Source organism: Neolamprologus brichardi, chromosome 2 (genome assembly GCF_056152115.1).
Source record: "Neolamprologus brichardi isolate AB-2024 chromosome 2, ASM5615211v1, whole genome shotgun sequence".
NCBI classification, from domain to species: Eukaryota; Metazoa; Chordata; class Actinopteri; order Cichliformes; family Cichlidae; genus Neolamprologus; species Neolamprologus brichardi.
Window position 1 is genome coordinate 20053699 of NC_142105.1, and position 17540 is coordinate 20071238.

Below are 17540 nucleotides of genomic sequence, written 5' to 3' on the forward strand. Positions count from 1 at the left end.
TTGAGTGAAAACATGCTTGGAAGCTAAAATGTAGCCTCCACTCGTGTTCTTGGAAGTTGCAAGATCACATGGCTGGTGACAGACACGCTTGAAGACAATGTGAATTCTTACAACCTGAGTCAAGAGCTGAAAACAGATTACATAATGCTGCATGAGACGCACCAGCCCTCGCTGAAGATGCGTTCAAATCCTCAGTGCCTTTCACAAAATGGAGCTTTGGTAGTTTAGGCTCTAATGCACCAAGGCTGTGCTCGCCTGTCAGACGAATGTTCACGCCTGGATTGACTCAATACACGCACAGAGATACAGACACAAATGCAGGCAGACACTTAGACACAAACACACACAGAGGCTGAAAAACTGCATCACGAACACACACGTGTGGAAGCAGAGGAACAATAGTTTTATCACTACACAGACAAACACACACACAGAACAAAAAACAAAGACTTGGAGTTATATTGTCTTTCCACGCACACACACACATCCTCCCCTGACTTGTCACATTTGAACATCTATGGCACCAGAAATGAACTCAGGTATGTCCTCAGACCTCTCTGTGTGCCTGCTGTTCTGGTCCACTAACAAAAATCTGCTCCGAGTCATTCTACATTATAAATTCCAGTCTTTGTTTTTATTCTTACTTATCCAGCATCCTCAGTGCTACATATGTATCGGCTCCTAAGAGCCCTCGGGATGCGTGAGGAGCACATTACATGTTGCCTGCCTTCTTTTCCTCTCATCTCTTCCTTATCAGCACAAAGATGCACATTTGCCTCTGCATGCTTATTAAAAGACGCCCGATCCTTTCTTTGTACCTTCGTCGACCTCGCAGCGTAACGGGATGTTCATTTCCTCCTGAGGGAGGGGTCGCGGCGAAGAATTTTTCATGTGGCCATCTTGTTCCTGCAAATGATAAAAGTTAGAAGGGTTACAGTTATTGTGCTGCGTGTGCTCGTGGAGAGCAGAAATGCAAAGCAATAACAATATCAGTCAATTCTCATTCATTAGTTGTGTTTGTGTCTATTGCAGTATGTGTTTTATAACTGCTCGTGTGTTGGGCTCAGGTACTCAAAAATCATGTTGCTCAGAAATTAATAGATAGAAAGTTGAAATTTCAGAACATAAATTTTGAACCTTTAACTGAAATTTCTTCTTACTAAAAAGGACATATTCCATGACCTGACATATGCCAAAAAAAAGCCCTTTTCACAATTTACAACAGAATTTTCAGTTTTACACAGTAAAAAAAATATGATATTTTCTATGAATTCACATGAGATGTATTTTTTAAATTTCAGGTTCTTTTATTTCTTTATTTCCTTTACAGTGGAAACCCAATGGGTCGTCCTGAAACATTTCTGATTTAATAAAATGGCTTTTCTTTTCATGCGAAAAAACAGAGATATTGCTAAAATTAAGCTTTTTCATCTTAAGATAGCTCAGGAATTACATTTGTAGTTGAACGTCTTCATGTGCTTAGTAAATGGACATTTTTTAAAAAGTTATTAGGCACCTTCACTGATGTGGCCCATTTAATATGAAATTACACTGGATGCACCCTGTGATGTTAAATGAGTTTGAGACCCCTGCTAAACAAATATTCGATTCATGGCGGTGTCATTTTACAGTCATTCGTCTGGTTTTAGTGGTGTATCTGATAATCTAGTGCCATGTGTCCTTTTTTGTGATATTAGGCAAAGAACTGAAAAATAGGGCTGTTTTCTGCGGCGTGTGAGTGAAAGGTGTCACGTAAGGCAGACTCTCGAGATACCGTGTTTGTCGGCTCCTCTAAGATTCAGATTCAGCACACACACAATGACAAAAATCTATCTGCTCTTCACCAGGATCTGATACGCCGGGACATCCTGTACTATAAGGGCCGCATTGACATGGATCGCTACGAGGTGCGGGACACTATAGACGGGCGTGACGAAGACTTCAACGTTAGTGTGAAGAATGCCTTTAAATTGTGCAACAAAGACAGCGAGGAGATCCACATCTTCCTGGCCAAGAAGCCAGAGGAGAAGATCCGCTGGCTCAGGGCCTTCGCCGAGGAGAGAAAGATGGTGCAGGAGGATGAGAAAATCGGTTAGTCACACACCGCTCTACACCTCGCTGTTTGAAAACTATTAGTTTTGTTCACAAAATGCTAGAACTTCAGTTTATTATTTTGTATATTTATCACATTTACATAGATGAGGTCGTCAAGCACATTTTAATATTTTACTAAGGAAATCTGAGTAAATCCAAAATGCAGTTTTTAAATGGTGATTTCATTCATTAAGGGAAAAAAGCTATGCCAGTCTACCTGGCCCTGTGTGAAAAAGTAATTACAAAGCCATTTCTAAGGCTTTGGGACTCCAGCGAACCATGATGAGAGCTAATATTCAGAAAGCGGTGACAGTGGTGAACCTTCCCAGGAGTGACTGGCCTACCAAAGTTACTCCAAGGACGCATTAGCGGCTCATCCAGGAGGTCACAACAGAACCCAGAACAACATCAACAAGAACTGCAGGCCTCACTCGTCTCAGTTATGGTCAGCATTCATGATTCAACAATAAGAAAGAGGCTCAGCAAAATGTTCAAGGCAAAAACCACTGCTGACCAAAAAGATCACAAAATCTTCTGTTGCATTTGCCAGAAACCATCTTGATGATCCATAAAACTGGGAAATATCTTCAAAAGCTGAACTTTTTGGAAAGTTTGAGCCCCATTGCATCTGGCGATCGTGGCTCAAGAGTTGGGAGTTCGCCTTGTAATCGGAAGGTTGCCGGTTCGAGCCCCAGCTTGGACAGTCTCAGTCGTTGTGTCCTTGGGCAAGACACTTCACCCGTTGCCTACTGGTGATGGTCAGAGGGCCCGGTGGCACCAGTGTCCGGCAGCCTCGCCTCTGTCAGTGCGCCCCAGGGTGGCTGTGGCTACAACGTAGCTTGCCATCACCAGTGTGTGAATGTGTGTGTGAATGGGTGGATGACTGGATGTGTAAAGCGCTTTGGGGTCCTTAGGGACTAGAAAAGCGCTATACAAATACAGGCCATCTACCTTTGCTGCTTCAGGACCTGAATTGATGAAACCATAAATTCTTCTCTCTACCAGAAAATCCTGAAGGAGAATGTCTGGCCATCAGTTCATGCCCTGAAGCTCAATAGCACTTAAGCTATGCACCAGGACAATGATCCAAAAACACACCAGCAGGTCCACTTCTGAAAACACAAAAATTAAGGTTGTGGAGTGGCCTAATCACTTCAGCCTGAATGAGATGCTTTGGCATGACCATTCATGCTTGAAACCCTCCCCTGTGGCTGGATTAAAACAATTTTGCAAAGAAGAATGGGCCAAAATTCCTCCACAGTGATGTGAAAGAGTCATTACCAGTTATTGCAAGCACGTTATTACAGTTCTTGCTGCCAAGGGTCACACGGTCAGTTATTAGGTTTAGGGGGAACTACTTTTTCACACAGGGCCAGGTAGGCTTTCGATAGCTTTTTCCCTTAATAGATGAAATGCTCATTTAAACACTGCATTTGGTATTTACTCTGGTTATTTTTGTCTAATATTAAAATTTCCCTGATTATCTGAAAGATGAAAGTGTGACAAATATGCAAAAAAATAAGAAAGAAAATAAGAAAGGGGCAAATACTTTGTTGGAATTCACTGCAAAAAACATGAGCTAACATCAAGTGGACAGTTCACCCAAAAAGGTACATTTTTTCTTCCTCGGCCATTTATCCATTTAGATCGTTTCAGTGCAAGTTGTCTAGTTTTAAAAATACAAGTTTTAGAACTATCTGCCTTCCCTTGAATTGAATGGAGATGCAGGTAATCAAAGCTTTACAAAACAATGTTTGAAAACATTGCAGCAGCGCCCCTTCCTAGAAATCATGACCTGCATAGCCCACAATGTCTACAAACCTTGTTGTCAGCAGTTTCATGTGCGACTTGTTCTTTCCAACCAAAAGGAGCGTGGTTGTAGATAACGTTACAGATCAGCAGATGCAGACATCAGTGTTGTTTTCTTGTCACAAGCATGAGCCTCTTGTGATGGTTACAGGGCCATTGCTGTCTGCAGGCACCTTTTTTTTTTTTATCTCTGAGGTTTGTAGATTTTGAATCTGAAAGACCAAAGTGATAATTGGGTTTTTTCTCTGGCTGGCTGGGCTGTGATCAAAATGTAGCAGAAGGTGATAAACTACAAAGTGTTTTTCAGACCGGACAGGATTTTGTTTATTGCTGAATGATGCTTCCTCTAGTTTCCACATACAGTAAAATTAGCTCTCAGGAGCTTTGTGAATTCCAAATTAAAGAGGTTTTACTGTATTTTAAAGTTATTTAAATAAAACTTTTTAAATCTGCAGACCCTGTGTGAAACTTCTCTCCAGCACATAACACTGTTGTCTTTTAGGTTTTGAGATCTCTGAGTACCAGAAGCGACAGGCAGCCATGACAGTGAGAAAAGTGACCAAACAGAAAGGTGAGGCAACAAGAAGATATCAGGTGATTTCCCTTTTTTTTTTTTCTTCGCTGGTGTGCTCTGTCTTCTCATCGCTGTTTACTCTTCCCTTTACCTGCTCTGTTTTTTTGCTTTCTACACCTTTTTTGACACATACTTTGTTTATGGATGGACCTAGACTAGTCTTGGAAGTCTAAGTAAGCTAGAAAAGTCACGAGCGTTCACGCGTTCTTGCTATATTACTTCAGATGTATCTCCTTTTAAGTTAAATGTCTGTCAGCCTATACATGAGACTACGTTGAAGATATGACCTGATATGAGTTGTAAAGCAGCTGTTAAGCATCAATGAAAAGACAGAGGGCTGTTTGCATGAAGTATTGAGTTTAAAGGAGGATGCCGGTGTTCATGACATGTGGGTCCTGTGTCACGCTTGCCTTGAAAGTGATTTAAAACATCGCACAGAGCTTGAATTTTTCTTCTCTTACTGAGGAAAGGCCTCTTCCCACTGCACATGTTTTGCAGAAGGTGCTGAAAAACGTTTCATCACTTGTAATTCTAATGCTGAAACACTCAACACCCTGTTTTAGATTTAAACAAACTGCTTGGTTTCTGAGCCAACTACTGTTTTGTCTATTTTTATTCAATGCAGATCTTTTATTTATTTGCTTATTCGAATAGGGACTACATAGCATGAACCATGTCGCGCAGCACAGCATGAGCTAATAAGTTAATTTGCATTGCTAAGTATAGAATATAAGAACTTCAGGACTCGTAACATAGCAAAGCACACACTGTAGTACAGTGAAGTGCCATATGACAGGGATCCGATTATTCGGGAACAGCAGGATTGATCCCTCTTTGAAGGAAAAGTGATCCTAATCCGGATCCAGTTTGTCCCCCTTATACGAAAAATCTTGAAACCTGTTTTTTACAATTGAGGATATAGACTATATTGCCAAAAGTATTCTATAAAGTATAATAGCTTAAATGTGCAAAGCCTTCAGAGTGTAGCATTGGAATAACAGACTGGGTATTCACAGTATTCACAAAATGTAATGAGAAGAATCATCAGAATTCTTTTTTTAAGGAATGGACACACACGCTTGCAGTGAATTTTAAAATACATGGCTTGATTTAAAGTTTTTGCATACAAAACGTGTTTTGTTCCCCAGACACAATACATATGTGTGTAAATTAGTCAAACTTATCCCATTCTTTACATACTAGCATGTCTGGAGTCAGTGCAGCCTCTGCTGTTGTTACAGTACCTACTGACAACCAAAAAGTACATGTTTTGATAGTGAACGACTAAAGCATTTTGAAATCATATATTTTTTTGATTCATCCTATATTTATCTAAAGGATTGTTGAAATGCAAACAGTGACATCCAATTGATTTTAATGATCAGACATTATTGTCTGTCTCATGCAATTTTATAAGACAAATGCTGCATTCAGTGGGAATTGGCCATGAGAGTGGTTGTTGGTGCTTCTGGTGCAACCAGAAACAAAACAATAGCTGTTTTGGTGAACACTGAACGCTGTGATATCTCGTAACATGTTCCACAGTTGTTCATGATTTATAATAAAATAGGAAGATTATGCCTTTTCTTCTAATTTACAGATTGAAAGTGTTCTGTTTTAATGCTACATATGTGACATTAAAAATCTATGACACATGTGTGGTATCAAAAACTGCATAGAGACCTACACTTGCCACCTATCTCGGTAAAAGAAGGAAGACGTCGAACAAGTTATTCAGAATGATAATTCTCGACGAAGCATCGGCGACAAAGCACCCACATGTCCAAACTGCCGGTATCATCCTTTACTATTTAGCCATTTTAGTGCTAGGCTAGATGTTTGTACATTTACCATTACTGATGTTCTTGCCAGTTTCACAATAAGCATGACCATCCATTAAGGTATTAATGAACTAATGACCACTGCTGGAATGTTCTCTCTGACATTAGGAACCCAGTAGATGTCTGTCAGAAGTAAATGTTGTCTGTTTCTAAGTGCTATATGTGTACATTGGCTGGCACAAGGTGAAGTACTCTCTTGAATTTCAGATTCATTTATAGATTTCATCTTGAGAAAGAGGGCCATGTTGTATGGACATGGTTTGAAAATGATAAAGGTATATGCATTAGAGTTCTCCTTAGAGCTAGCACAATAAGATGCCATGGCAACTGCTAAGCAGCATTGGGAGGTGTTGTGTCTAACGTTGGCATTGGAGCATGCGGTCACTGTCCAATCTGTTTACAAGCATTATGCTGTCTATAAACAGATAAACAGGTTCCCCTAACACAAAGAGATCGAACCCTTCTAACTGCTAAAACAGCGTCTGGCCAAAAACAAAAGACACTGTTTCTCATCTTCTCATATTCTTTTCCTAAGATGCCATGGCAACTTTTGAATATTTCATCTCCAAATATTGATTGTATTTAATAATGACAGTAGCATAGTTGTGATGCTTGTAGACTGTAGCTCGACGACATTGTAGACTGTAGTTAAATGCATATTAACAGCTTTCTGTTGGCTCTATTTTCGCCACTCTTGTGTTCTCAAGTGTCGAGGGTGCTATTCAAACAAACGTGCTGTTAACAAACATGGTGGAACAGCGCCCCTCTGTCCAAATGCTCGATTTCATCGGCGTATCAGTTGTAATCTGCTGCTTCTCTTGTTTGCCCGCCACAGAGTTTGATTGAATAGCATCCTTAGTCTCCCTTGTGTCATTGCTAGAGCTGAATCTCCCAATTCAGCTTTCATCATATATTCATCATATTTTCGGGATTAATATGCAGGAATGTTAACAGTGAAGGCCCATTTTGTATGTCTATGTGCCTGTTTTTGTGGAAGCATGACTTGATGTTGTGTTGTTGTGCCTGTTCCAGATGCAGTACTGATAACGTTTCCTCTTTGCTATCTGCCTCCCTCCTTCTTCTTTTTTTCTCTTTTGCTTTGTGCCCTGCACTGCCTCCTTGTCCCCTCTCCCTCCCCCACAAAACCTTCTTGCTCTTTTTTTGGTTTTTTTTGGCGCCTGCCTTCCCAGGTGTAAACAGGTGCACGCCCCCTTCATACCCGCCCCCACAGGACCCCCTCAGTGTGGGGCAGTATGAGGTAACGGAGGACATGGCACAAGGAGAGGTTTTTGAATTCAGTCAATCCAAAAGAGGCCAGGCTCCTTTCTGGCAGAATTTTAGTAGATTAGCTCCATTTAAGAAATAGAGATACACAGACTCTTCCGATGGACCAGCTATTTTTCTTAGAAGCACTAAACACTGGATGATCATGTCCCCCCTCCCCCCCCCATGATGAAGAAAAATACAAAAAAAAAAACCCCACACAAACACAAGACTTTGAAGTTAAGGACCAATGTTAATATAGAGTGTGATTGGAAGCTGCGAGAGGACTGAAGACTTGGATTTAAAACAAAGAAAAAACGTATAAAAAAATAAACACAACTTTACAGTTCATATATGTTAGTAACATTCTTAGTTATCATGCTTCTCCGGCTGAGTCAACTGTCACGAACTCTTCCCCCCTTTCTGGATAATCACGCCATCTGAATGTCCTGAAGTCATCGAGATTGTTACATGAGATCATTTTCAATCCATCTTCTGGAAAGAAACACGAGGCCAAGCCAAGTCATTCCCAGTAGTATGATTGTGACCAAAACAAAAAAACTACAAAAAAAGCTGAGATCTTGCTGTGCTGCTATGTGAGATTGTTTGCTGCATTCTTCTGAATGCGAGACGACGACCTCAGCCGATCGCCGCGGCCTGTGAAGGACTTGCCAAGCTCGGCTGTCAACCTCACCTCTGAGTTAGCTCCATCCTGCCACTGATCACGCACCCATCGAGCCATCTCTGCGCTGCTGATGTCTGCGTCTGGACCTCCTCCTCGCACTCAGAGCTTCATTCTCTTCTCTGTAGCAGCTTGCATATAATAGCCCCCTCCTCTCTCTTTCTTTTCACAGTCTGACATTAGGTGTTCCCTTCCTTCTCCACATCCCACTCGTCCTCTCTATCTCTCCATCCACCTGCTCTGCCTCTGTGAGTCAGTGGCTCTCAGAGGAAGAGTTTCACTCTTTTGGAAACCTGCCATTGGCCGTGATGTGATGATGGGTCAGGGAACAAATCAATAGGCGGAACATCAATAGTATATTTACATCCGTTCACCAACCACTCGTGACAGGGTATTCATGTCCGATCGCGCTGAGGGGGTGTGTGCGCGCGCTGGATTTGGCAGTGAGCTTAGATGAAGCAGCTGGGAGCAGGAGATAGGCCGGCAACGGTCCGCCTGCCTTGCGCCACAGCCCCTCTCCCATCCCGCCCTCCCTAGAGACCACCCCTGTAGCACTGTGCTGACACCTGGGTGGAAAAGAGAAAAAAAAGCACAGCCTACCTCCAGAAAACGAGCGGTAAAAGTGAAGTTGTGATGCATTGGCCAAAAGAATAACATGTCAGCTGTCAAAGAAAAGGCTTCGGTTAATTATTTTGTGTCACTTCCACTGTAAAAAAGCACAGCATGTACTCCCGTTTTGAGTATGAGCGATACAAATATCAACACGTCAGTGTGACCAATAAGTAAGAAGCCCATCCAGTATTCAAGAGGGTGGGGGGTGTCTAAAAAGTGATAATGATTTGTGAAGTGGACCAAAACTAACTGGGGAAACAAAAAAGTCCACTGCAGCAGTGCAAGCCGATACCGTATACGGAGGTAGAAAGGCGAATTTAAACTGTAGCATGCAGGTTTCCTCTGACACATTCATACATCTCTATAGACTCCAGCTCCAAACATCTGCTTTCTGCCTCACCCCTCCTCACGTTGCCCCCCCAGATCTGGCAGTTAGCTCCAGCTCTGCTTAAGTGATTTCCAAAGGACTGTGGCGTGATCAGATTGGTTTTGTTTAATCAACAAAAACGTGCGTGAAGCCGTGGTCTGCGAGAGACCCTAGCATTATAGAGTCCTTCAGCAGTAAAAGAGAAGATCTGAGGAAGTGAAGAGGAAAATTCATCGTGAAGACGTATTCTTTTTTCCCACACTTGGAATGTAAGTGATACATCTGTCCACGGTTTGTGACCACGTTTTGACCTCAGACACAGGAGTACATTTTGTGTTGAATTATATCACCAGATGGACAGTACATATACAGTTTGACAATTTGTGCAATGTGATATATCATTCTATATCTATCACTATTCACTACAGCGTGCTATGAAAGAGTTATATTGTTCTATGTCATTTGTTTGCCTTCTTATAGGCCTTATAACCTGTTGGAGAAAAAACAGACCTTACAATTGCTTTGTATGTTGTAATTTATGTTTTGTTTCAGTAAAGGAAGTTGAGAAATGGGTGAGTTGGCTGCTGGTGTCTGTAGAGATGGCTCCCAGTGAGATTGTTTTGGAAGATAGTTCTCCTGGCTGGTACGGCAAAAAAAGATATGGTTCCTAGGCTATCGTAACCTCAGGTCCCTTGCTATGGCCCGCTCTGCCCACCCTCCCTGCTCCCTCCAACTCCCTGCTTAACACTACCACCAGTACCAACATACAGATACAAGCATGTAGGCAAACACACACACACTAATAATCATGCTTACTTGCTGGCCCGTTCTGCTGCGGAGAGGAGAGATGCTATCTAACAGTGCCTTCCAGCATTCCACTAGTGATTATCTATTCAGTTTCACAGGCAGATTTGAATTAGTCATGTATTTTCCCTTCAGTGCATCTCTCACTCTCTCTTCCGTTCTGTTCCCACAAATCCCGCCCCTTCCCTCATGCACACTGGGAATTCCTCGTTCCCCAGTGCACGAGAGCCGCTCGGACAGAAACTTAGGCTACGTTCACACTGCAGGTCTTAATGCTTAATTCCGATTTTTTGATCAAATCCGATTTTTTTTGTCTGTTCGTTCACACTACAAATAAAATGCGACAGCAAACACGCTCTAGTGTGAACCCTCAAAGCGGCCGCATGCGCAAAAGAAGACGTCACACAATGCGCTCTGTTTAGACCCAGACCAAACAGTATTGTTTGACTGTTTCAGACTTTTTGTTTCCCAATTTTGCTTTAAGTTATAAAGTTATTTTGTTATTTACATATGGCCTAATAATGATCCTTATTGCTGTTTTAGAGGAGCGGTGCTTCAAAGGATAGTTAAAGATTTCTGTCAGAATCTGCCGATTATACAATACAAATAAAATGTTCACGTTTCTCCAACGCTGTCTTCAACAGTTTCACTGACATCTACACTGGATGGCCAGGAAGTGTTCACGATGTCTTCTCTGGCGCTTCTCCGGCGCTGATAATTGGTGTCTGTCTTGTGTCAGTGACATAAAAGACGGATTTAATGCGACATGACCATTTAATTAATGACCATTCAGCAGTCGCTTTCTAAAACATCAGATATGTATCGGATTCAGTACCACATACGAAAGTGACCCAGATCGGATTTGAAAATATCGGATTTGTGCCGTTCACACTGTCATACCATGATCGGATATGGGTCGCATAGGGTCAAAAAAAGTGGGATTTGATGAGCTTTAGCCTGCAGTATGAACGTAGCCTTAGAGGTCAGGCCACTTTTTCCATATAAGTAGATACTGTGCTGTTTGACTGAGACCCATTTAAAAATTGAAAGACGACTCATTTTCATATATTATCGCACATTTACATAGGACCAGTTTTATTGCACATTAGAAATTTATTCCAATTTCAGATGTTTAGAAGCATCGACTTCTTTTATTGTGTATTTAACACGCTGAAAAACAGTTTAATTTGAATATATAGTAGGAAGCAGATTTCCATTAGTCAACTTAGGTTCACTTGTCGATCTATATTATTAAAAGTGAGTTATGAATCAAGAGTCATCTATTTTACCTTTATCAGCTACACACTGTAAATACTGTAAAAAGAACAGATCATATATTTGGATATCGGTATTTTGCGTTGGAGACGAATGTTGTTCCAGTTCTAGCGTGCGGTAGATCTCAGTACCAGGTAATTGCATGCTTGTGGCATCCAATATTTTGCATGAGACTTAAGGCAACACTTAACGAGATCATTTAGTTTTGTTTAACTTCCAATTGAATCTCCTTTTCTTTTTTTTTTCCCCGGCAACACGGAACCATTCATTTGTGTGTACCCATACCATCTCACTAAAGGGAGTTCTTTTCTCTGTCCACCTGTCTCCTGCTCACTTGGCATTACAGGTTGTAGATTCTGTTTTTTTGTATTACTATTATTAATATTATTATTATTTATTGACACATAAGAGGGGAACATCTTTTCCTAAATAAAACACTGAACTGCTGATAGGGAAAATCAAAGGCACTGATGTTCTCTTAGCCCAGATATGATGGGTACTATAAACTCTAGCATCGTTTTAAACCCACACTGCTATGCTACAGACTGCTGGTTAATATTTTTTTCCTAAATATATGACTTTTTGGTTTGTTTTATTTTTGTGGAATGCCATTATGTGCAGAGGCAAAACGGGTAATCATTTTTCTACGACAACAGTGAACCAAATATGAGTTAGCACTGATCTTGGGTGTTTGTGTATAGATTTAGAGCTGAATAAATTCGAAACCTCTTGGGACGGGCTAAAAATAATCATAATCCTGAAGAGACACACACAGTATTTCATAGCTGTTCATATCACACTCTTGTTCCTTTTAAGTACAATGACTTGACATTACAAAGCAGTTCTTTGCTTGTATTTATTGACAGCAGTATTAAACAGTACCATTTTGGCCACATGGTTTCAATGATGTATATACGCTCGTTTGAGTTTTCTTATAAAGCTATCAATCTGACCTTGTGCTCCGAGCTGAGAGGATAGCCTTCTGTGCAAATTTATTTCTGTTTTTTCGCTTTCTCTTTCCAGTCATATAACCAAGGCAGCCAAGTTAGTTGAATGCATCAGAAGTTGCACAGATTTATGTAATTCCTTCTAGTCCAGGGTGAGCCAGTAGACGCGTTCACTCACAGTTAGCATAGCAACATCTTCAGTAGGAACTCCTTGGAGTCGGTTATGCAGTCCCGTGCTGTTCCAGAATAGTCAGGGTAAAAGTCTTCAATGAGCCATATGCCGATGTTGGTGTTCAATGGCAACAAACAGAAGACTGACGTCCCACATTTGGACACTATTCATTGTATATTACCATCTGGTTTCAGGGTTTGGTTTGGGAGGGGGGGGGGTGTCTGGATTTTTTTTTTCAAGTGAAAAATGTACTCACAGAATCCATATCCTTTGTCATCATATGCAAACATTTGTCATTTTCTTTCTTGCTGGCTTTTGAGTTTGATTATTTGTTGTAGAGATGAAAAACCTGAAAAATAATGCCTATTCAATCCAGAAACTGTGAATGGGAGAGTGGAAATGTCAACTGTATGTACATTATATGTTTTGATGTAATCAGAAGCACTGGGAATATGTTGTACTTTGCTGTAAAAAAAATCAATCCATATCTGATATAGCTGTACTTTTTGTTGAAAATAAAATTACAGAACTGCGGGGGGGAGGGTTCGAGGCATCAGTCTGTGAGTGAGAGCATTGTGCTGGCCTTCCTGTCGTGTGACATCATCTCCTGTTTGTTTGTAGGGCCCATTCCTAACAGCTGACACATTAACTCCAGGATATATTATGTAAGATAAATAATATCACAGTGGTAATCACTAATCACACACACACACAAAAGAAAACTTTTTTTTTTAAATCAACAAACTTCTAAACACTAAAATTGAATCCTGAAAATAATTATGCTCTAATCAATAAGTAATGAGCGTTATGCAAATATATTCTCCCAGCTGGAGGCACTGAAGTGGAGGCTTTTTATTCTGCTTCCTGGTGTTTTGAAGTCCAAATACACAAGAATGTTTTTCAGGCAAGATCTAAGACATCCTGTTGTGGTGCAGACAGTGTGTGTGTGTGTATGTCTGGATATCTAAATAAGTAAGGTGACTACATGTGTCTGTATAATGTTACCCGAGTGAAGGAGTGGGTTTAGTGAGGTAATATCAGAATAACAATAGTGCCTGTGAGGAGCCTGAGATTTGGATATCCACAATGTATGGTGTTACTGTGGTCTCTAGTGGCCACTGATGTTGTTACACTTCCCAAAGATACAGTGGATTTTCCAACATGGAGCCCTCCTTTTGCTTCTAAAAGCTTCATAGACATGAAAGAAAATCATCTGACTTCACAGGTATAAACAATTCGGATGTAAAACAGTCCTTTAGCTTGTTCTGGTAAAAAATTAAAAAATGTATAAAAGAAAGAAAATTTTTAAAAAAGAAGAAAAGCATCACATGACGTCTGAGGTTTCATGTTTCAAGTAATTTCTCAGGATCAGAGGAATGTCCAAGCTGTCAATTGCAGGCTCCTTGTTAGCAAAAGGGAGGTATCCTCTGATTGCCAGTCGAGCCTGTGACATCAGAGATTTGGGGCAAACTGTTGAAGAAACAGAAAACAACATTTGTATGCTGAGGCATTATAGCACCAACTCATAACAAAAGGCACCTTACGACAATTTAGGTAAAGACCCCACAGAGTATTAAAGGGAAAACCACAACCATCAGATAATCCCCTATGAGCGAGCGCATGGTGACTGTACGAAGAAAAAACTTCATTTGAACAGGAAGAAACCTCTGGCAGAACCGGGCTCAGGGAGGGGCAGCCCTTCTGCCATGACTGGTTCGTGTAAAGAAGAAAGACGAGAGAATATAAAATTGAATGGCATGCAGCAGTGGTGTATAAACGCATGTGAAGTGTAAAGAGTAAAGAAGAAATCCTCATTGCATCATGGGACATCCCCCTGCAGCCTGAGCCTATTACAGCATAACTAAGTGATGGTTGAAAGTCACCTGATCCATCCTTACTATAACCTTTATTAAAAAAAACAAAAAGGAAAGTTTTGAGTCTAATCTCAAAAGCACAGAGGATGTTTGTCCCCTGAATGCAAACAGGGAGCTGGTTCCAGAGGCGAGGGGTCTGAAGGCTCTGTCTCGCCTTGAGGCGACTTTTGTTGTGATTTGGCGCTATATAAATAAAATTGAATTGAATTGAATTGAATTGTCTCCCATTCTACTTCAGAAACTCTAAGAACAATAAGTTAGGCTGCAGTGTGAAAGCAAAGCTCTATTATTGCAAGCTCTATCATCATGGGGTCTGATCATTCAAGATTTTGTATGTGAGGAGAAGGATTTTAAATTAAATTCAGGTGTGACTCGCTCTCACCTCTCTCCTTGAGGAGCAGAAGCAGAGCTTCGTTCTGCTTTGTGGTTTTGTCAATGATGAGTGTCGGCAGATAGACGTCTGCTCCAAAGTCTATAAGAAGCTGAATGTACTCCACCCCACAGCCGTAGCGGAGACACACCTCCAAAACTGTCTTCGGCTGTTTGATCCTTGTCAACATTTTCTCATCCGTGCAGTTGTAGTTGGGGTTTGCACCGTGAAGAAGGAGCAGTTTAAAGCAGTCCAGGTGTCCATACACAGCTGAGATGTAGAGGGGCCCTCTGCACGCTGTGGCGTTGGAGGCCCATTCGGGGACCTTGGGCTTCACGTCTACCTCAGCTCCAAACCGAAGCAGCTCTCTGAGTATGTCGACGTCACCCTCTCGGGCAGCGGTCAGCACCGGGGAGCAGTTGTTGTACTGGCTGCCATTGGGATCTGCTCCAGCATTCAGCAGTGAAACTACACAGTCCAGATGTTTCCCACTGACAGCTGTGAACAGAGGCGTCTGGGCCTTCACGTCCAAGCTGTCAACCTGGATTCAGACATAAGAAACCAACAGGCTTTTTTAAAAGTTGATACAAGAAGTACGCCACTGATTTATCACCGCAAGTACTTTTCCCCTGAGTAAGTATCGAATACCGTCCTGTGTGCATGCGAGTAAGTGACTGGATCACAGTTTAACACCGTTCTAAGGGAAGGTATCATTTGCACAACCCAACATCCACATGTGTGCCACCGCAAGCTGTCACCTTTACTTCAGTACGACATTGTTAGCAGCTCTGTAGCTCACTGTAAGTGAAATGCTGAACTGACAATGTTGACTCTGCTCTGCTGCTGTGGGAAATCTAACCCCCCAAGGCTACTGATTAGGCTTTGACTGAAGATAATCAATTCGCTCTGCAAATCTGTCGATAGACATCTGCTGGCTTGTGCACTGAATGCACTGGAAACAAAGAGAAACATTGTTAATAGCTTGAAAAACCCAAAGAAGCATCTAATAGAAGTTGGACTGTGTTGGACTAGCGACTCCTAGTGACTGCTTCCACACTGCACTTAAAAATTTGATCTATTGTTTGAATTTAAAAAATCATTACGCCAGCTTTAATGCCCAAATTGTAAAATGTAATGATGCAATATATTGTAATATCACACCAAATTTAATTACTCTTCCCTTGAACAAAATAAAAAGAAAGACAATCCATGATGTCCAAGTCCAAAATGTCATTTTTGTTAATAAAAAAAAGGAAGGCAACTTGTTACACCCTCAACATTTCATCATCCTTTCCACAAAGTCTCACCTCTGCTCCGTGCCCCAGTAGCAGCTCCAGGCACCTCAGATGTCCCAGTGCAGCAGCAGTGCGCAAGGGAGTTACGGGGACCCCCCACCCACTTCGAGCATTGATAGACTTTCTGTAATCCTCCTGAGACAGAAGCTCTGAGAGCAGAGCTACATCGTCGCTGCTCACGGCGTTGTTCAGAGCCTGACTCTGCTCGCCGTCCTCATCCTCCTCCTTGGGCTGGAGCAGGGAGAAGATCTTAGAAATGTCCATCAAACTCATGTTGGCAGCTCGGCCCAGAACCATACTGGGACTCCAGGCTAGTTCAAGTTAAAACCCTTTCATCTGCAACAGCAGAGAAAGACCATAACACCATAACTTGTCATTCGGCTTATGTTTTGTTAAGACTCATTTTTTAACATCAGAATAGCACAAACATGAAAGAATAAGGCTCACAAGCATACACCGCAATCACGAGATAAATCAGTTTGTGCCAACTGCAACTGCAGCAGTGTGGGATTTACACTGGGAAGACACCTACCTCACCTTGTTGCTTGTTGATGGTGTTTCCAACGGGAGAAGTCGAAACCCTTTCAGAGCTCCAATAAAACACGAGTCACGTGAAGTAAAGGTCCTTGAGGAATGCCCAATGCTTCCACTGGTGCAACGAGTTGAGAAAAGTGCAGTGTGCGCTGTGTGTGTGTATGTGTGTGCTTAAACTGACAAAGGTGCCAGAGCTCCTTTCTGGGGTGGGGTGGGGGGTGTTTGGGGGCTAATTTTAGGCCACAGATGGGCCTGACTAAACTTCCATTCTTGGAGACTTGAGTCTCATGTTTATAATTAGAAAGGTGATAGAGTTGTGACACTTAGCAATTGCCCAGTGTGACTTATCTCTGGGACATTGCTGTCTCTTTGACACAGGTCAGCGTGTGTGGCATGTTAAGCTGGAAGGCGCTGCGCTTCTATATTTCTTTTCTAAGAAGAGCGGTTATTCTGCTGCATGTGTCCTGTCATCATCCCGCTTTGCCTGGTTCACACTGAGGGAGCCATTTTGGTGAGTGTCAGCTGTGTGACTGTCAGGGTCTTCAGAGAGGAAGCCAGTCAGCTGTTACCCTGCCAAACCCACCCATGTCTTCATGCTGTCCCACGTTCAGAAGGGAGGCTCTGACACGCAGCACTCTTTCAGCAGATGGCACAAGACACCAGATTCCTAGCATTGTTCAAACCCCACGAAGAGGTTTTAATTTATTTGAGCACAAAGAGCAATTAAATACAGACATGGAGGATTGGCTTTTAATGCAAACTTCAAGAACAGGGACTGAAAAATGGCGCAATCTCCAAGCTGGAATAAAAATGCAATAAGAAAAATACAGTGGGGGTTTTTTTGACCACAGCCAAACTAATAACATCAGTGAGACAGATTGAAAATAAACTATGGAGACCATGAAAGCAATGCGGTTGCTGGAAATGTTTAGTCCTTCACGTCACATTCCCTGCTGTGACATATCACATCAAAAAATTATTGTGTCACTAAACTTGACTGTACTAGTTTTATAATTTTTACAATGAA

General features: G+C 41.7%; 2 protein-coding genes across 9 annotated transcripts in view; one reads left to right on the forward strand and one right to left on the reverse strand.

Moving 5' to 3' along the window:
• The window catches only part of LOC102797990 (uncharacterized), a 53694-nt gene that overhangs the window by 34380 nt on the left and 1774 nt on the right, over positions 1–17540 (forward strand). For 4 of the 7 annotated variants that reach the window (XM_006781758.3, XM_035910001.2, XM_006781760.3 and 1 more), the window contains 3 exons: positions 1848–2091; positions 4406–4474; positions 7509–14412. In XM_006781758.3, coding sequence (XP_006781821.2) covers positions 1848–2091; positions 4406–4474; positions 7509–7684 — 489 coding nt within the window. In that variant the 3' untranslated portion in view covers positions 7685–14412. The other 3 variants (XM_035910003.2, XM_087848179.1, XM_087848193.1) reach the window with 3 other exon arrangements.
• asb12b (ankyrin repeat and SOCS box containing 12b) lies at positions 12172–16706 on the reverse strand. 2 transcript variants are annotated; one of them, XM_006781757.3, is made up of 4 exons: positions 16517–16706; positions 15992–16315; positions 14697–15225; positions 12172–13910 (listed from the first exon to the last, which is right to left on the reverse strand). In XM_006781757.3, the coding sequence occupies exons 2-4, from the start codon at positions 16274–16276 to the stop codon at positions 13765–13767; spliced, it is 960 nt and encodes a 319-aa protein (XP_006781820.2). In that variant the 5' UTR covers positions 16277–16315; positions 16517–16706; the 3' UTR covers positions 12172–13764. The 2 variants fall into 2 exon arrangements, with proteins under 2 accessions (XP_006781820.2, XP_006781819.2); XM_006781756.3 differs by having other exon boundaries at positions 16512–16705.